We start from the raw sequence: 21,677 nt of genomic DNA, 5'->3' as shown, positions 1-21,677 counted from the left end.
GTGGATATCAAGGAACTAGATGAGTTGGACGTCTTAGCATGGTGGAAGAAATACAAGGCAAGCCATCCGCTCTCAAGAATGGCTCGAGATATCCTTACGGTTCAAGTATCAACCGTGGCTTCGAAGAGTGCATTTAGCCAAGGAAGACAACAAATTGGAGACCATAGACACTCATTATCCAGCTTTAGCTTGCAAGTACTAGTGTGCATTCGTGATTAGATTAGATCGGGGTGACGCAACCAAAACTTAGAAGCGGAGGAAGGCGAAGAGGAAGAGATTGAAGATTTGATAGCAAGCGGACCGGATCACATGGAAGACTTTAAAGATATCTCCATGGTCGAATATGATATGGGGGTAATTAACTAAATGATTGAGAATTGGTGATTTTATTATTCTACTATTTCTTTGCAACTCATGTATGATTTGAAAGTTAAAAAAAAAACTACAACTTGCAAATAAATATTATCCAAGAATGAATAAAATATATGGCTAATAAAATATATGACTCATTGAGCTTTCTTCTATTTACTTGTGTTCATATTTTTACTTATATTAAGTTAGGAATATACCTAAAATGTACTAAGAATATACTTATAATATACATCTACTTAAATTAAAAACTAGAAAGTTATATACTTGAAAAATAACTAAAATATACTAAGAATATACTTATAATATATAGTATACATATAACTTAAACATATATATATATATATATATTAAGTTAGGAATATACCTAAAATATACTAAGAATATACTTATAATATACATCTACTTAAATTAAAAACTAGAAAGTTATATACTTGAAAAATAACTAAAATATACTTATAATATATAGTATACATATAACTTAAATATATATATATATTAAGTTAGGAATATACCTAAAATATAGTTATAATATACATCTACTTAAATTAAAAACTAGAAAGTTATATACTTGAAAAATAACTAAAATATACTTATAATATATAGTATACATATAACTTAAATATAAGTATATTCTTACTATGTTTTAGGTATATGTAGTATAACTTAAGCATATAACTTATATGTAGTATAACTTAAGCATATATATATATATATATATATATACGTATATACGAATTTATAAACTTAGAAAAAAATTAAGTTATAAATAACTTAGTTATAATATAGTATACTTAACCATATATATATATATATATATATATATATAAAACTTATAACTATATATAGTATACATATAACTTAAACATACACACACACACACACACACACACACACACATATATATATATATATATATATATATATATATATATATATATATATATATATATATATATATATATATATATGTATGTATAAGTTATATAACCTAAGTATATTGATATATATAAGTATATTCTTACTATATTTTAGGTATGTATATATATACACGTATATGTTGTATTGCTGACTTGTTGTTAGCCTGTTAATCAGTAAATATATAAACTTTACTTATAAACTTATATAACATATGTAAATATACTTACAATATAGTAGGAAATACTATAATATATATATATACTATACAAAAAAAAAAGGTTTTGGACGTGTTTGAACCGGACCAGTTTCGGTTTCGGGTTTTTAATCGGTAAACCGGAACCGATTAAACCGGAACCTGTGGCCGGTTCCGATTTTTTAATCGGAAACCGGCCGGTTTGTTAACCGGTTAGCAGTCCGGTCCGATTCAAACCGGTTAGCAGTCCGGTCCGATTCAAACCGGTTAACAGGTTTAACTTCAACTCCAAAATTCCAAAAAAAAAATATTTTTTTTATAATTTCTATGGCCAAACGCCTACTAATTACTATAGATTATTTTTGAACTTTTGCTCTCGCTACCACATAGGGTTGTTGGCTCCAACTGTACCTATTAAATTGGCAGCATTCCTAAAGTTAATTTTCTTCTTTTTTTTTCCCCCACAAAATGATGTATTGATTACTTTACCTCCCTCCCTCTGTCTAACCTCTCTCTTTGTTGTAAATGGTTTTTGGTCAATGTTGTGTGCAAGGGCTTTTTCTTCGTCTGTCAAGAAAATTACTATACACGATACTGAATTCTCTTTTCTTTATGAGCCAGAAATTCGTCTGGGCCAACTCCTAGGACTAACCATAGTCTTCAAAACTCGGATTGATGTGAGGGTCTCTCTACCCTTCTCCATTTAAATGATAGGCTTAATTTGCATGTCGCTGCCGGGGCTCAAACTCGGGGAGAAGTGGTTTTTTTGGTTCTTTACAAATTTTTTTTGTTTTATAAACCCTTTACAGGAGATCATTATTTTTTACAAATAGGGAATCTTAAGAAAAACACATATAAGATATCTGAAAAGATATTTTCTTCTATTCAAATTGTAAGAAGGCAAGAAATCTCATTTCCTCTCAAACTCATTACCTAACTACAAGTCCCTTTATACCTTTGCTATTTAAATTAAGCACCGGGGGTTGTCTAGTATATAGTATATACGTAGAAGCCAAATGCTAGTTACTACAACACAAGCTCCTTTGAAAAAATTAAACAGAAATGTAGAAGGAAAATTATTAATTTAGAGAACGTAAATCAATGAGCAGAAAGCAGAAAAAAAAAAAAAGTCAGAATAGGTTCTTGTTGAGCTTAGTGGATTGGTGAGAGTCGCATCTCATGTCTCTTGCTATATACATTTTGAGAACAAAAATTTTCGAATCTTGAATTTCTAGCTAGGAGACAGGAAAATATCTTAATTTTCAAGAAGCTTGTACGTAGTACTAATTGTTTTTATTTTAAAGAAGTAATTGTTTAACCCTGAAGATTGTCTAGTAGTGTGATTAGCTTTATTAATTGTTAATTAATAGATATAGTATTGGAAATCTTAATTTCGTAAGAAATAGAAAAGCATATGCTACTGGGAGAAACTATATGCTTGTTTTCACATTTCAACAAGGAAGAATGGTTACTGCTGACTTTTTCTGTGTGGGAAATGAAAGAGAGTACTAAATTATTTTTTATAAAGGATTAAGTGATTTTCTATAAATAGAAAGTTTCTTTGCTTACCATCTTTCCCAAAACAGTGCATGTGGCTATGAAGGAATGAGCTCATGATGTGGACACCAACCAATACTACTTGCAACGCATTATAATTACCTAATATTAATTGTAATGTCCCCAAACAAATCCATGCACATGTGGTCTACAAATTCTTGACTACTTGGACCTACTTGGGTTCCTATTTTAATATTTTTGAGGAAGGAAAACGAATTTAAGATTTATTTAAGTTAATTCATAAATGTACGGGGTTAGTATTGTATTTACAATTCATTTGTCAGTGTGTAATTTAAAATGTGAATATATGTAGAAGAAAATGGGTCTATATTTGTCATTATATATAGAGATGACCCACTTATAATGCGAGAGAAATTAGTGATAGTGGTGGAGCTATGATTTTTATTAAAAAAAAAATTTTAGTAACTTTTTATTAAAGAAATTTAAAACATAAAAAAAGTAAACACATGAAATGTAAAGAGAATTCAACATTTAATAGATACATATAATTTTTTTTTTTAACTTTCGTGCATATTGAAATTTTCGAAGAAGGAATTTCAATTAATTCTCTTTGAACAAGGTAATTCCACCTCTAGTTAGTCAAATCCTTACTTATCTCCTAATATGAGGTGAAGTTGGCAACCTCATCATGTTATCAGACGTGAGGCCATTTGGATAATATTTGGTCAAAGTTGAAAAATAAATTAAATATGATGTTGATCACAGAATATTTGAACGTGATTGTATTTGGACATGAATTTTATTTGAAAAATAAATAAATAACATAATTAGTGAAAACCATTACGCTTCAAACTATAACTTAAATTCTCTTTTTTAAGTTGAAGTTGTAATAATACACTGAATATGTAATCTAAACCCTTACTTGCAGATATTTTTTCAAATATTATTCATGAAAGATGCACTATATTTTAACTATATAGAAGAGTGAGTTTCCTCACTTCTTCGTCGTCAGGCACCAAAAGAATTCGTCGTCCGTTTGTGAGCCTTTTAACTATATAGAAGAGTGAGTTTCCTCACTTCTTCGTCGTCAGGCACCAAAAGAATTCTTCATCCGTTTGTGGGCCCAAAAAAATAATTATGAGCCCACATATTTTAAACTACTACTAATATTTAAAAAAAAAGTTATAGTCCACATATTTTAAACAACTATTAATATTTAAATTAAAAAAAGAGTGAGTTTCCTCACTTCTTCATCGTCAGGCACCAAAAGAATTTGTCGTCCGTTTGTGGGCCCAAAAAATAATTGTGGGCCCACATATTTTAAACAACTACTAATATTTAAAAAAAATTGTGGCCCACATATTTTAAACAACTACTAATATTTAAATTTAAAAAAAAATTGTGGCCCGCATATTTTAAACAACTACTAATATTTTTAAAAAAAATTATGGGCCCCATATTAAACACCAACCAGTAATTAAAAAAAAAAGTGGAACCCACCACATTCAAACTCACGGGAAAAAAAAAGTGGATCACATATTAACAAAATCAAGTAATATTAAAAAAAAAGTGAATCCCATATTAAAAAACAAACAATGTTAAATAGGAGATGACCTTAGATTGGAGGGTTTGGAGGACCCAGATTAGGGTAGAAGGCTAGTAGATAGTCTCATTATCCTGTCTTATTAGTAGTCGCATTATCGTAGTATAATTTCTTGTGCTCTATTTTATGCTATTATTTGTTATTTCCTGTGCTTTGATTATTCTATATTATCTGTGTCGCTTGCGTTACTTCATTTCCATATCGATTTGAATCTCTTAGCCTTATCTGACCTCTTTTTATGTTTTTTTTATTGAGCCGAGGGTCTTTCGGAAACAGCCGTCCTACCTTGGTAGGAGTAAGGTCTGCGTACACCCTACCCTCCTCAGACCCTAGTTGCGGGATTTCACTGGGTTGTTGTTGTTGTTGTTAAAAAAAAGTGCTTACAAAATCAAACAATTAAATCAATAATGATGGATTCATTGCCACATGCGTATCAACCCATTAGAGGGAGCAAGTGAAATTATTGTAAAGCATCATACTTAAAATACAAAAATGCTTAGAAAATCAAACAATTAAATCAATAATGACGGATTTATTGCCACATGCGCATCAACCCATTAGTGGGAGCAAATTAAATTATTTTACAGCAACATACTTAAAATATTTATATATATATCCGTTTTCCAATTTTTGAAAAAAAAAATGGTGGGCCCATATAACCTGATGGATTCATTGCCACATGCGTATCAACCCATTAGAGGGAGCAAATGGAATTATTATACAGCAACATACTTAAAATACAAAAATGCTTAGAAAATCAAACAATTAAATCAATAATGATGAATTTATTGCCACATGGGTATCAACCAATTTGTGGGAGCAAATGAAATTATTGTACAGCAATATACTTAAAATACTTTAAAAAAAAGTGTGGTCCTCATATTAAACACCAACTAATATTAAGAAATTCAAAAAAACACCAACCAATTAAGCATTTAAAAAAAATGTGGTCCCCCATATTAAACACTAACCAATATTAAAAAAAAAACACCAACCAATATTTAAAAAAAAAAGTAAATAAAGTGGAACTCACCATCTCCAAACTCACGGGAAAATAAAAAAGGTGGACTCCATATTAACAAAATCAAGCAATATAAAAAAAAAGTGAATCCCATATTAAAAAAACAAACAATGTAAAAAAAAAGAGTGCAGACTTTGTATTCGTAGCAAACACTAATATAATAATGTTTTAGATACGGAGCACAAACTACAATGTTATATTAATCGTGTTTTGAACATAGTATCCCATATTGACAAAATCAAGCAATATATATAAAAAAAAGTGAATCCCATATTAAAAAAAAACAAAAAATGTCAAAAAAAAAAAGTGCAGACTTTGTATTTATAGCTAGCACTAATATAATAAAGTTTTAGATACGGAGCACGAACTATAATGTTATATTAATCGTGTTTTGAACATAGTATATATATTTATAATGCAAACTAATAATGTCCAAAAGGGTGGGCCCCATACTAAACAACACCAAGCAATATAAAAAAGTGCATACTTTATATTCGTAGCAAACACTAATATAATAAAGTTTTAGATACGGAGCACAAATTACAATGTTATAATAATCATGTTTTGAACATAGTATATGTATATATATTATATGCATAAAAATAGTACAAACTAATAATGTCCCAAAAAAAAAAGTGCACCCCATAAAAGCTGGACCCCATACTAAACGACATCAAGCAATATAAAAAAAAATGGATCCCACCATCTCCAAACTCACGGTAAAAAAAAAAGTGGACCCATATTAACAAAATCAAGTAATAAAAATAAAATAAAAAAAGCGAACCCCATATGAAAAAAAAAATAATGTCAAAAGAAAAGGTGCAGACTTTGTATTCGTAGTAAACATTAATATAATAAACTTTTAGATATGGAGTACAAATTACAATGTTATATTAATCGTGTTTTGAACATAGTATATATATATATATATATGCATATTTAGTGCAAATTAATAATGTCCAAAAAAAAGTGCACCCCCTATTAAAAAATCAAACAATATTCATGTAATTTCCAATGTATCTCATTAAGTCAATAATGATGAATTCATTACCACGTGCGTGTCAATCAATGAAATTGTTTTTCTTCAAAGGGTTAAGTAGTCAAACCATACATTTTTTTTTATATTAGCCTGAGATCTAATCTAGATATTAAACAGTTGTATTTGCTATTCCGCCATGTATTTGTTTATTAAAAAAAATAATGTCAAAAAAAAAGTGCAAACTTTGTATTCGTAGTAAACACTAATATAATAAACTTTTAGATACGGAGTACAAACTATAATATTATATTAATCATGTTTTGAACATAGTATATATATATATATATATATATATATATATATATATATATATATGCATAAAAACAGTGCAAATTAATAATGTCCAAAAAAAAGTGCATCCCCTATTAAAAAATCAAACAATATTCATGTAATTTCCAATGTATCTCATTAAGTCAATAATGATGAATTCATTACCACGTGCGTGTCAATCCATGAAATTACTTTTCTTCAAAAGGTTAAGTAGTCAAATCATACAATTTTTTTTATATTAGCCTGAGATCTTATCTAGATATTAAACTGTTGTATTTGTTATTCCGCTATATCATTTATTTGTTATGTTTACTGAAATAAATATACTTAAAATATTTATATTTTAAAATAAGATAGAATTTAATTACTTTTTTATTTTTTTTCTTACTCTAATAAATGTGAAAAGAAATTAATGTCCTAAAAAAATTATCAAATGAAGATGAAATAATGAATAACATAAATTAGTCAAATTATAATTCTAATCAACGTTTTCTTAAAAAAAACCATGCAAAAGACATCATGACAAGTAAAATGAGCTAAACCGAGAATATTTACTAAAAATTAAAAAATAGTATTTCTTCGTTTAAATAAAAAATCAATTTCTACTTTGTTTCGTTTTAAACATGTAAAATTAATTTAATAATTTGAATTAGAATTGTTCAAATCAAAATTTGATAAAAAATAATAAGTATTTTACACCTTTAAATTAATCGAATTAAAATTGAAAGTATCAACTGCTGCTTAAATATTGCTATTGTTTTATCTCAAAGAGAAGAAAATAGTTTCCTTTTAAACAAGTCTTCTCTTTTAAAAAATATTAATAAATTTGCCGATTTTGTTTTCATAACAAACATTAATATAATAAAATTTTAGATACGGAATACAAACTACAATGTTATATTAATCGTGTTTTGAACATAATATATATATATATATATTATCACTATTTAAAAATAACTACATACACATAAATGCACTATAATCTAAAGTGTTAGGCCCATGCGCCGTCTAGTATAATATGGAGAGTAAAGACCGATCCACAAAGACTCTATCTACCACTAGGTCAAGGTTGAACCACGTATATTGGGAGAGAAATAGTGGAACTGAAATCTTATGTGTAATTAAAGTAGTGTTGACATTCCATTTTGCCTTACATTAAGAATAGAATTTTAAGTCATGAAAGATTCCACTAACACTGGTAAATTTGCCAACATTCTCTTTGCTAATGTTTCTGAGGTTTTGTCGAGTTTATGGGTGTGGTAGCCAAAAAGCATCTGATGTTGATGCCTCACTTACTAATTGCTTGTAAAGGTTAGATTATTAACGGGGAATTAGTCATATGCAGTGTTTGGGCTTTTCGGAGAAAGTATTAATTTGTATTTTTTATTTAATCAACTTGTAAAAGTAATCTTTTTATGCATACTAGATAAATATTTTATTCCCTTATCTCTACTAAATTAACAAAAAAGATTAATTATTTCATTTATTAACTGATTGTTTAGAGATCCAAACTTGTTGTATATAATGTATACCATACATGGGATGAAGCCATATAAATCAATGGTATCGAATGGGTTGGGAACGTAAATCCTCGCCTTCAAATTAGTGGAAATTACACTCCCTGATCTTGAGAATTGATTGTCTTGAATTTTGACCCTCACTTGTCTCAAAGTCGATTCTTCAAAGTCAAAAGTTAAAAAGTGTTGTTCATAGAGCAGAACTTATTAAAACTTTGAAATTTTGTCTTTGGACCAAATAAGATCACAAGTTTAAGACCACCCTTCATATTAGGCCCCAACATTACTATTTAACGTCCATTCATGGCTAATGCCCAAACACTACCTCCCTCTAGTATGTGTGGTTAATTCAACAATAGCGTCCAACTCGAATATTTCTTTTGAATTAAGAATTATTTTAAACAAAAAAATAAACAATATACTATCAAGTCTCATTGACCAGAAGCCCACACAAGGAAGCACCATTCATTTGGTTCTATTCTATATAAGCCATTATCTCTTCTCTGTAAAGCCGCGTAAGGTAGCTATTGAGCTTAGCCCAAGTATTTTCTTAAAATTTTAACGATAAATTGGAGGGCAATTCGCAGGAATACCCTGATTCGGGGTGGTCTTAAATTTTTTTCCCCTCAAATTGCTGGTCTTTAATTTTTGTCCTTTGCCAAGAATATCTTGAGATTCGGGGTTCGAACCCCGGATCGGGCATAAAAATTTTAAAAAAAATCACAAGGTAAGACTTTTGGAAAAAGTCTGCCTTTGCGGCATAGGTTCCCTTAAGACATAACTAAAGTTCTGCCGGATCCGGCATAGGTTGCCTTACAATGCAAACTTTAAGTTATGCCAATGCAACCTCTACCGGAGACGGCATAGATTGTCTTAAGGCATAACTAAAGTTATGCCAGATTTGGCATAACTTTAGTTTTAAGCCTCAAGGCAACTTATGCCGCATACGACACACTTTTCCAATTCTTGCCTTGTAATTTTGTTTTTTTGACTGAACGAGGGTTTGAACCTAGAACCTCATGGTATTTTCGGCCACATTTTTAAGCGAAGGGAAAAAAATTAAAGACTAGCAATTTGAGGGTCGAAAATTAAAGACCACCCCAAAAAGGAAAAAATGTAAATTGGCATGGCATATTAACTCGGGCTGCTAATTGCTGGCACAAAACACCTAAACTGATTGAAATTGGCATGGAGTAGCCTGTATGCACACATTTCATATTTAAAAATGGAATAATTACTTGGCATAATTACATCTAAGAGATAATTATTGATAGTAACTACCTTTTAATTTATTTATATTTAGTAGTAAATTATCATTCATAGCTATATCAAATACATTAGGTTTATGACCTGTATTTATCCCTCAACCTCCTCTCCTCGAAAATTAGAAAAATCATATCACCTTAAAGAGTTCTCATCCTACATCACCGTTAAACAATCTCAATCTCAAACACCTGAAGAAGTATTAATGCTTCCAACCGGTCCACCTCTTATTTCTCTCTACCTTTTGTTACTGCTATAGTTTGAAACTTTTTTTTCTCCACTATTTCTTTTAATGTCTATCTTCTGTCAACAGCGTTGTGATCTTTGTTTTGGTGGTGGAGACAGCGGCTAATGATGGAAAATTGGAAAGGATGGTGACGCTATCGGTAGCGTGACCATTCGTTTTGGAGTTCAGACTTGTCGACAGCGCGTGGAGATTCAAAAACATTGGAGAAATCAAAATCCATGAACAACATGATATCTCATATCTGAGTGTATTCAATATTTTTTTTAGTGTATTTTTTCACATTTGACTGGAGATTGGACGGGATCCATGTCTTCTCCTCCTCCTTGTGTATCAGATCTGAATATATTTGAATCTATTAGTCATTTTTTGAATGTATTTTTTTTTGTATTTGACCGGAATCCTCGGCTTTCTCTCCTTGTATCTCATAATCTGAGTGTATTTTTGTAATTTTTTTAGTATAAATATAAGTTTAATGTATTTGGCTGATTATATTTTGAAAACTAGGTGCATTTGACTGTATGTATTGTCTGAACGATATATATACAGTCAAATACAAAAAAAAAAAAAAAAAGGATACTTACATAGCTCCGTCGTGTATTTAAATGCACTAGAATATAATCATTTTTAATACACGTATTTAGAAAACTTATATTGATGAATAACTTGTATTTTTGGGAAAACTAGGCGTATTTGAATGTATGTATAGTTTGAATGATCTATATACAACCAAAACAAAAGGATACATCAATACATAAATACAATAAAATACACAGCTTCGTCGTGTATTTAAATGCACTTAAATACATTATTTGAATACACATGTATTCAGACAAATTAATGTTGCATGTATCCAAAATACAGCCAAATACATGTGACATCAAATAAGGTTGGATACAATTAAACAGTGCATTCAAATACACTGAAATACATCAAATATGACGAAAATGCCTAAATATAGCTACGAATTGTGAATAGAAAAATGTAGCTGCAGATTGAACGCAAGCATTAAAAGATAGTTATTTATGTAAATTGCCCTTATAAATTGGCTTTTTAAAACCAAATACTTCCACCAGAAAAATAACTTTAGTTTTCATTTTTCCTCCTGCTTCTTATTTGCGATTAACCTTCAAAGGCACTGGTCTTTTGTTTTTGTCCCTCATATTGTTGGTCTTTAATTTTTGACCTTCGCCTAATACTCCGAAGTTTTGTGTGAATCCCAACTCAGGAAAAATAAAAAGAACTTCGCAAGGTAGAGGGTTATATCAAAATTAGGCTTATTCAAGCAAAAGTTAGGTCTTAAGGCAAATTTTTGCGTAAACTCTTCCTCATAGGGTTCAAACTCTAAGGTAGAGTTTGTATCCAAAACTCTGTCTTGCAATTTTTTTTTTAATTTTTAACTGAGAAAGGATTTGATCCCGGAACCCATGAGTTTTGGATACAAACTCTACCTTAGAAAAAATTAAAGACCAACAATTTGAGGGGCAAAAATTAAAGACCAGTGCCTTTGAAGGACATTCCATGCAAAAAATAAAAAAGATCAAAATAAGCTCAGCATTTGTAACCCAATTAAATGGACAAGCTCAATAAAATTAGACTTCAATTAATTTATATTTATTGGACTTAAATATTAATCTAATGACACTGACTATTTACACCAATATATATTGAAACTAATATGCTGTTATAATTTTGGCTGCAAAATGGGCATAATTAAACCATTATATAGCACGCAGAACCCCACCATTCTCCACTTGCCTTTGTGTGATCATTTATTTATGAGTTAAACTTACATGAACTAAGGGTCATTAGGTTCACATGCTATATATATATATATATGTGTGTGTGATAATGCAGTACTTGTTTATACAAACAATATACATAATTAATTCTTTACTAGGTTGCTTGACATTAAACCAATATCACGAGGGAAACTACACGTATGAATCTACAAATGCTGCTTCAGATAAATCTTGATTAGCGTAGATGAATTATATTCGAACCATCGATGTTATAACTATCTCAATGATTAGTGATTTCAAGTTTGTTCGAAATGTTCTTAGGACATTTCTGAAGATGGAACATAACCTTCTTGAGAAAGAAATCATTGATAGAAGATAAAGTTCAGGAATCACAAGTAAATCGATAGACGACAATTGTAGAAACACTAACCTTATTTTATTGCAAGAATTGTTTGAAGGAGATAGAATCTTCTCAGTTCGGATACTGCTATTATTTGTTTCTTCTCAGATGGAGTAGAAAAGAAAGAGGCTGACTTAGAAACCACATTCTTATATAATACGTTTAAGTGCCTTTTTCAGGTTTAAACGGTGTCTTTTCAATAAGTCTCCATCAGCCTTTTCAGGTCTAAACGGTACCTTTTCAATAAGTCTCCATCAGACACCAAAAAACGACCAATGAATTTCTACTTATTTAAAGTAAACCCCATAATAATTGATATTTACTTTATAAGTCCAAATATTTCAATATTTTAATTAGGTCATAAAATCGACTCCTTTAATGATAACATATCTATATATAAATATATTACTATGTGAGTCCATAAAATAAAGAAAATTACTAACAATCATTTCAGTTTAAAGTCTTAAAAGAACAATATCATAGAACTAAGACTTATAAGCAGTCTGGATAACGGCATCATAAATAACAACTACAGAACAAAGGCAACTTAACGATACTTCTTTTATCTTTGAGTTGTTCTGCTGACTCGGTCTTACACCCCAATCACACTTGCGCTTATCGCATCAGCAAGCTTGCTTGCAATTTGATAGCATGAATGGACTTCATACATAGCAAATTTCACCTCCTCCTCCGAAAGAACAGAAGATGATTGCCAATTAGGACGTATTGAGCCTTCACTAATGACGGGCTTCTTAATATCAACGTCAACTTCACCCATCAACTCTTCAAGTGTACTACTCAACAGCTTTGGTTTCTTCAGAAGCTTGGCAGCCAAATAACCAACATCCACAATTCTATTAAGTTCTAACTTCTCCCCGCAGAGCCCAGATTGCTGATATGAGAGTGTAGATTTCTGGATTATGTTTCTAGGACCTATAAAAGTAATGGTTCGATCATACAGGAACTCCTTAAGAGAGTGGGGGATATCATTTTTATTATCCGAGAGCACCAAGCGCTTAAATTGAATTATTATGCACCGGTTTTTCACATGAAACAGCAATAAATCTCCATTATTTACCACATCAACTCCAACAAATGGATTTAGAGTACTCTTCAATTCACTCTTTAGTTCCGAGATGCTACTGTAGAAAATAACTGCATGATCAGCAACTGTTGTGATGACAGTGTCATTGCCAATTTTCACAGTATAGATGCTCGCTTCGACGAGCCAAGGAAGGGGCAACAGGTCTGACGATGACATTTTCACTCTTAGTGTTGGTGCTCTGAACGCTGTCTGCAATCTTCACAATATTTCTTGTTATCTTTCTTTATGAAAATAGCTTGAAGCACTCTTATTTATAATGGTATGAAATCAACTTTAACTCAAAATAAGAAAATCTATTCCTATATAAATTTGATTATAAATCTTAACTAGACATGAATCAAAATACCAAATTCTAATCAATTTTGATTTACTACAACTTTGAATAACTATTTTCAAGAGGAGTAATATATATATTGGTAGAGAAATAATTCTCAAAGGTAGCTGTTAACCATGTCTACACAACTACTTGAAGGAATAGAAAAATATACCTGGGTTTGAAGATTGAGGAGCTGTGGAGCAGAGCTTCAAGTGTGAAATCAGAGGGTGAAGAAAGTTGGAGTTTATGCAATTCTCCACTAGATCTGTGCATCCAAGAGAATCTACTTTCCCTTTAGTGTTGTGTTGGATTTCCATTTTGGATTTGTCGTTTTGTGTGTTGATGTAAATGATTGATTAATGCCACTAGGCAGCTGCTTAGCGGTTGCTTAAAAAAAATGTATTCTCTCATTTCACATTAAGTGGTATTTTAGGTTTTTCATTTTGTTTCAAAATAAATGGTGTTTTAAGATTTTAAAAAAAAATTGACCTTGTTCTCTGAGGGCATATTAACAAAAACACTCATAATTTTTAGGAGTGAGTAATTTTTTAAAAAATATGCATAAATTGAAATACCACTTATTATGAAATAGAGAGAGTATGTCGGTAACTTGGACATACCGAGCTACATCTTCTTTTTGAATGATAAAGCGAACTGCTAGTTCTCTTTATATCATTCACTACATTCACTATTTTCTCACTGATTACCTGCCAAAAAATGTTCAGTGGTTATGTCACATTGATATTCAGTGGGAAAAAATTTAAATGGTATCGTTTTTACACGGAAAAAATAGAAATTTCCCCAGTGTTTCAATGAAACATATTTTCACCATATGTTTTTTCAGTGAGCTAGTTCGGTGGGAATAATGTGAAAAAATGTCATATTTTAAGGAAGATTACCTGTAAATAAATGTCCTATAAATAAATGTTTTTTTTGTGACTTGACAGTAGGTGTGACAAAATTAGCCCATAGAAACATGACCTGCTCGACTCATTCAAGTTTGTGTTGGTCTTTGACCTCCCTATTTATCGGGTCAACCCATTTTGACCCGTCCAGTTCAGTCCATCTATTAGGCTGATATGTAATCCAAATTGACTTATAAAATAACTTTATCAAGATATTTCAAAAAGACGTTCATTCTATTTGATATGTTATATATAACCATAATAAAGAAAAAAATTATTAGGTACTTCAAAAATTAGACAAGAACAAACCAAGAAATTAAAATTTAGTAAGAATTGGATTGATTGATTTAAGACTCGCTTTCTAGCCTAACCCATTTCACCCCAAGTAATAATATCCTGCCTAGTTATTACTCCCTCCTTTCCATAATAAGTGGTGTTTTTAGCTTATGAACACTCCTTAAGAAATTGTTCACTCGTAGAAAATCATGAGTGTTTTTACTAACACACTCCTAATTAATGCTTGAAAAAAGAAAAGCTACTTAATGAATCTTGATTGTAAATAAGGGTAAGGTTGGGAGAATAAGATCAATATCTTCTTGAAATCCTATAACACAACTTATTTTAAAACAAAATGAAAAGCCGAAAACACCACCTATTATGGAACGGAGGGAGTAACTTAGTTCATTTAATCTGCCCAAATTCAATGTAACCCGCCCAATTAATTCCCACGAGCGTATAAAAACTTTCTTACTCAAAAGTGTTATTCTGGTTTCATAGATCAACAGTGGAAAAACAGTCAATTTAGCTGTGGTTTCTTAATTTCAAATAACAATGATTTGTCCATTTATTAACTTAGTCCATTCAATCTACCCAAATTCAAACCAACCCGCTCGTTTGACTCCCTTGATAGTATCAAAATTTTCTTACTCAAAGGTTTTATTCTGATTTCATAGATCAACAGTGGAAAAACAGTCAATTTAGCCGTGATTTCTTAATTTCAAAGGGAGCAACATTAAATTATTGGATCGAAATTCACAAAAGAACAGCATTAATTTCCATGCCTTTTAACGCAAGTTCTTTAGCATTTCTGAGTTACCAACTAATGGGGCTTTACTAATTTTACTAAGTAGCTAGAGTTAAGATCGGATAGTTGAAATGAAAAAATGCTAGTAGGGTATCATGGGATAGAAAACCTATCAAAGTGAAATTAAAGGTAAGGTCAATAATGATAGAAGTAGAAAACAATATCATTGGAGCTTATGCAATTTTCCACTAGATCTGCGCATCCAAGAGAATCTACTTTCCTTTTAGTGTTGTGTTGGATTTCCATTTTGGATTGTCATTTTGTGTGTTGATGTAAATGATTGATTAATGTCACTAGGCAGCTGTTAGTGGTTGCTTAAAAAAAAAAAAAAAAAAATCTTTCATAATAAGTGATATTTTAGGTTTTTTAATTTATTTCAAAATAAATAATGGTTTAGAATTTTAAGAATAAATTGACCTTGTTCTCCCAGACTATGTTAGCAAAAATACTCAGAATTTAGAATGAGTAATTTCTTAAAATGTATGTATAGATTAAAACACCACTTATTATAAAACAAAGAGAGTATATTGGTAACTTGGACATACCAAGCGTTACATCTTCTTCTTGAATAATAAAGCGAGCTAGTAGTTCTCTTTATATCATTCACATTCATGATTACGTAAATTATGTATGTAACACGATGTAAAAAATTAAATGTCAATTTTTTAATATTGATTATCTTAGTCCCTACATATCCTAAGAAAAATATTACAATTAGGGAGTTTGATATATATATATATATATATATATATATATATATATATATATATATATATATATAATTGTGATGGTAGGCACTATTACATAATTACTATTTTCTCACTGATTTCCTATCAAAAAATATTCAGTGGTTATTTCACACCGATATTCGGTGGAAAAAACCTAAATAGTAATGTTTTCACACAAAAAAAATAGAAAGTTTTTCAGCATTTCAAAGAAACCTGTTTCCACCATGTGTTTTCCCAGTGAGCTGGTTCGGTGAAAATGAGGTGGGAAAATCATATTTTATAGCATAAATTTCTCACTGAATGTCGATGGGAAAAACCTATTTTCTAGTAGTGAGATAGCTTATCTTGTTTTCAATATTATAAATTTCATATTTTAAGGAAGATAACCTATAAATAAATGTCTTTTTGGTGACTTGACAGTAGGGGTGACAAAATTAGCCTATAGAAACATTACCCACCCAACTCATTCAAGTTTGTGTGGGTCTTTGACCCCCTATTTATTGGGTCAACCCATTTTGACCCGTCCAGTTCAGTCTAACTATTAGGCTGATATGTAACCCAAATTGAAAAAAAAAACTTTATCAAAATATTTCAAAAAGACGTTCATTCTATTTGATATGTTATATATAACCATAATAAAGAAAAAATTATTAGTTACTTCAAAACAGTGTTTTAAAAGACGTTTTCGGGGCGAGCCCTGTGGCGGGGCGTACTAAAAATGCCCCAGGGCGATGGGTCGGGGCTAAAGTCTCCAAAGGCGTACGCCCAGCAATTGGGGGTGTACGCCCAGGCGTTTAGGGTGAGTTTTTTTGTTGGGGCGTAAGCCTAAAAAACTTCTTTGAACTAAAATAAAATTTGTTAAATAAGTCCTTAATATAATGTTCAAATTCTCAAAAGTTAACATGTAATTACTCAAATGTTTTAAAAAGGAACTGAAACATTAAATTTAAAAGTCAAGACCTTTTTTAATTGCTAGAATGCCCACTATATATTATTTTCCAATTATTTATCTTGTATTCTACTATCTCAAAAAAGTAACAAGCAGTCACTTGTACTTGTAAGTAGCGTATAATAGATTGTTCTAATTAGTTTTTTTTTTGGGTGAAGAATATATATATATATATATATATATATATATATATATATATATATATATCACTTATTTATAATTTTCTTCAATTTTTTTACGCTATTTCACATATTTAAAAGTATTTATTATAATTATATCATTTTATAAAATATTAAAAATTAAAACCCCATGGGGCTTACGCCCCGTGCCTCGGGGCTTATGCCTCACTGAGGCAGACGTAAAACGCCCCGCCTTACGCCCTCGCCTTTTAAAACACTGCTTCAAAATAAACAAGAACAAACCAAGAAATTAAAACTTAGTAAAAATTGGATTGATTGATTTAAGACTCGCTTTTTCGCCTAACCCATTTCACCCTATGTAACAATATCCTGCCTATTAAATACTCCCTCCGTTCCATAATATGTAGTGTGTTTTGCTTATGCACATCCCTTAAGAAATTGCTCACTCCTAGAAAATTATGAGTGTTTTTTACTAACATACTTCTAATTAATGCCTAGAAAAAGAAAAGCTATTTAATGATTCTTGATTATAAATAAGGGTAATTTTAGGAAAACAAGATCAATTTTTTCTTAAAATCCCAAAACACTACTTATTTTGAACCAAAATAAAAGGCCTAAAACACCACTTATTATGGAACGGAGGGAGTAACTTAGTCCATTTAATCTTTCCAAATTCAATCTAACCCGCCCATTTAACTTCCACGATCGTATAAAAACTTTCTTGCTCAAAAGTCTTATTTTGGTTTCGTAGATCAACAGTGGACACACCGTAAATTTAGCCGTGATTTCTTAATTTCAAATAATAATAGTCCATTTAATCTGCACAAATTCAATCCAACCCGCCCGTTTAACTCCCTTGACAGTATTAAAAATTTCTTACTCAGAGGTCTTATTCTGATTACATAGATCAACAATGGAAAAACAATCAATTTAGCCGTGATTTCTTAATTTCAAAGGTATCAACATTAAATTATTGGATCGAAATTCACAAAAGAACTAGCATTAATTTCCATGCCTTTTAACGCAAGTTCTTTAGCATTTCTGAGTTACCAACTAATGGAGTTTTACTAATTTTACTAAGTAGCTAGAGTTAACGTACTCCCTCTCTCCCATATTATTTGCAGCTTATGCAATTTTCCACTAGATCTGTGCATCCAAGAGAATCTACTTTCTTTTTAGTGTTGTGTTGGATTTCCATTTTGGATTGTCATTTTGTGTGTTGATTGTAAATGATTGATTAATGCCACTAGGCAGCTGCTTAGTGGTTGCTTCAAAAAGAAAAAAATTCTCTCCATTCATAATAAGCAGTGTTTTAGCCTTTACATTTTGTTTCACAATAAATAGTGTTTTAAGATTTCAAGAAGAAATTAAACTTGTAAACATTTCTAATTTTTAGGAGTAAGTAATTTCTTAAGTAACGTGCATAAATTGAAATATCACTTATTATAAAAGAGAGAAAGTATATTGGTAACTTTAACGTACCGAGTGTTACATCTTCTTTTTGGATGATAAAGCGAACTGCTAGTTCTCTTTATATCATTCACGGTTCCGTAAATTACGCATGTAACATCATGTAAAAAATTAAATATCAATTTCTTAATATTGTTTGTCTTAGTCACTGCATACTCTCTCATTTTTTAATTTATGTGAACTCATTTAATTGAATATGAAATTTAAAAAAATAGAGAAGATTTTTAAATTTATAATGTAAAATAAGTCACATATATTTTGTGTGGCTATAAATCATTACATAAAGGTAAATTGTTCCCAAATATAAAAAGCAGTCATTCTTTTTTACACGGACTAAAAAGAAAATGAATTCACACAAATTGAAATAGAGGGAGTATATCCTAAGAAAAATATTACAAATAGAGAGTTTAATACATATATAAAAGGATATTTTTACACTATCAGGTTAATTTTGTGATGGTAGGCACAACCAAAAAATCATTATTTTCTCGTTAATTTCCTATCGAAAAATGTTCAGTGGTTATTTCACACTGATATTCGGTGGAAAAAACCTAAATAGTAGTGTTTTGACACTGAAAAATAGAAAGTTTCTCGGTGTTTTAATGAAACATGTTTCCACCATATTTCTTTCTAGTGAGTTGGTTCAGTGGGAATAAGGTGAAAAAAAATCATATTTTATAGCACAAATTTCTCACTGAATGTCGGTGGGAAAAACCCATATTTCTAGTAGTGAGGTAGCTTATCTTGTTTTCAATATTATACATGTCATATTTTAAGCAAGATTACCTATGAATAAATGTCCTATAAATAAATGTCTTCTTGGTGATTTGATAGTAGGGGTGACAAAATTAGCCCATAAAAACATGACTCGCTCGACTCATTCAAGTTTGTGTTGGCCTTTGGGCCCCCTATTTATCGGGTCAACCCATTTTGACTCGTCTAGTTTAGTCCATCTATTAGTCTGATATATAACCCAAATGGATCATAATTTTTTTTTTATCAAAATATTTCAAAAAGACGTTAATTTTATTTGATATGTTATATATAACCATAGCAAAGAAATAAATTATTAGGTACTTCATAAATTAGACAAGAACAAACTAAGAAATTAAAATTTAGTAAGAATTGGATTGATTGATTTAAGACTGGCTTTTTAGCCTAACCTATTTAACCCCAAGTAACAATATCCTGCCTATTTATTACTCCCTCCGTTCCATAATAAGTGGTGTTTTTAGCTTATGCACACCCCTTAAGAAATTGCTCACTCCTAGAAAATTATGAGTGCTTTTTACTAACATACTCCTAATTAATGCCTAGAAAAAGAAAAGCTACTTAATGAATCCTGATTGTAAATAACGGTAAGTTTGAGAGAATAAAATCAATATCTTCTTGAAATCCTATAACACAACTTATTTTAAAACAAAATGAAAAGCCGAAAACACCACCTATTATGGAACGGAGGGAGTAACTTAGTTCATTTAATCTGCCCAAATTCAATGTAACCCGCCCAATTAATTCCCACGAGCGTATAAAAACTTTCTTACTCAAAAGTGTTATTCTGGTTTCATAGATCAACAGTCAATTTAGCTGTGGTTTCTTAATTTCAAATAACAATGATGTGTCCATTTATTAACTTAGTCCATTCAATCTACCCAAATTCAAACCAACCCGCTCGTTTGACTCCCTTGATAGTATCAAAATTTTCTTACTCAAAGGTTTTATTCTGATTTCATAGATCAACAGTGGAAAAACAGTCAATTTAGCCGTGATTTCTTAATTTCAAAGAGAGCAACATTAAATTATTGGATCGAAATTCACAAAAGAACAGCATTAATTTCCATGCCTTTTAACGCAAGTTCTTTAGCATTTCTGAGTTACCAACTAATGGGGCTTTACTAATTTTACTAAGTAGCTAGAGTTAAGATCGGATAGTTGAAATGAAAAAATGCTAGTAGGGTATCATGGGATAGAAAACCTATCAAAGTGAAATTAAAGGTAAGGTCAATAATGATAGAAGCAGAAAACAATATCATTAGAAAAACGTCTCTTTCTCCCTAGATATAACAATAGGAAATATCACAGAAGCAGGACTTCCTAAGAGAAGAACCCATAATCACGTATTCCCTCCGTCCCATATTATTTGATCACCCCTTTTCTTTTTCACGCTCTTTAAGAAGTCTTAAATTAAAAGATATATTTTACTACATTATCTCTATCTCTCTCTAATAAATGCATTCTAACCAATATTGATTATTTTAAAAAACATTTAATACGAAGGGTAAGATGAAAAAATTAATTAATTTATCTTAATTTTATAAATGAATAAGTAATTTGGAATATATTTTTAATAATGTGGCCAAATAATATGAAACGGAAGAAGCACGTGTGAAAGCGAAAAGCTCATGCATGTAACTTGAAAATTTTGAGTTGCATGCAATCCTACTTCCAAAACTAGTAAGGGTCTGTTTGGAAAGCCACCCAAGTAATTGGAATTGGGTGTAATTACACAGTTTGACCTGTTTGTGTTACATCCGGCATTTTTGCATATTCAAAAAAAATTTGAGATAACTTGACTTGTAATGAATAAGGCCATATTTGGACCTTACTTGGTATGAAGGTGCCGGCTAGGATAACATTGGTGTGGAATTACGAAAGGTGGCCAAGGGCAAAAATTAAAATTTTGGAAACTTGCTTCATGAATTACAAAATTTAGCCAATTGGGTTAAAAAAAATAAGAAAATAAGGCCCAATTGATAAGGGGGTGGCCGGCCATTGTAAGGCCCAAACCCATGGAATTTTATCAATTTCCATGTGCTAAATTATAATAAAAGACCATATATGAGTCATCTTCACCTAGAAGATTCAAGACATCAAAAGAAA

General features: G+C 30.5%; 1 protein-coding gene across 2 annotated transcripts; it reads right to left on the bottom strand.

Moving 5' to 3' along the window:
- Positions 1-12,526: 12,526 nt before the first annotated feature.
- Positions 12,527-13,931, bottom strand: LOC132606813 (uncharacterized). Of its 2 annotated transcripts, none has more exons than XM_060320449.1 (2): positions 13,694-13,931; positions 12,527-13,401 (listed from the first exon to the last, which is right to left on the bottom strand). In XM_060320449.1, the coding sequence occupies exons 1-2, from the start codon at positions 13,792-13,794 to the stop codon at positions 12,693-12,695; spliced, it is 810 nt and encodes a 269-aa protein (XP_060176432.1). In that variant the 5' UTR covers positions 13,795-13,931; the 3' UTR covers positions 12,527-12,692. The 2 variants fall into 2 exon arrangements, with proteins under 2 accessions (XP_060176432.1, XP_060176433.1); XM_060320450.1 differs by having other exon boundaries at positions 12,527-13,394; positions 13,694-13,910.
- Positions 13,932-21,677: the final 7,746 nt, after the last annotated feature.

This window comes from Lycium barbarum, chromosome 8 (assembly GCF_019175385.1).
Source record: "Lycium barbarum isolate Lr01 chromosome 8, ASM1917538v2, whole genome shotgun sequence".
Lineage (NCBI taxonomy): Eukaryota > Viridiplantae > Streptophyta > Magnoliopsida > Solanales > Solanaceae > Lycium > Lycium barbarum.
The sequence above is the reverse complement of the archived record's forward strand: the minus strand, read 5'-3'. Positions and strand labels throughout refer to the sequence as shown.

Bases quoted from the DNA above. Each gene is read 5' to 3' on its own strand.
- LOC132606813 (XM_060320449.1), bottom strand. From the start codon at position 13,794: ATGCACAGATCTAGTGGAGAATTGCATAAACTCCAACTTTCTTCACCC. The intron at 13,402-13,693 runs GTATATTTTTCT...AATATTGTGAAG, and splicing joins TCCTCAATCTTCAAACCCAG to ATTGCAGACAGCGTTCAGAG.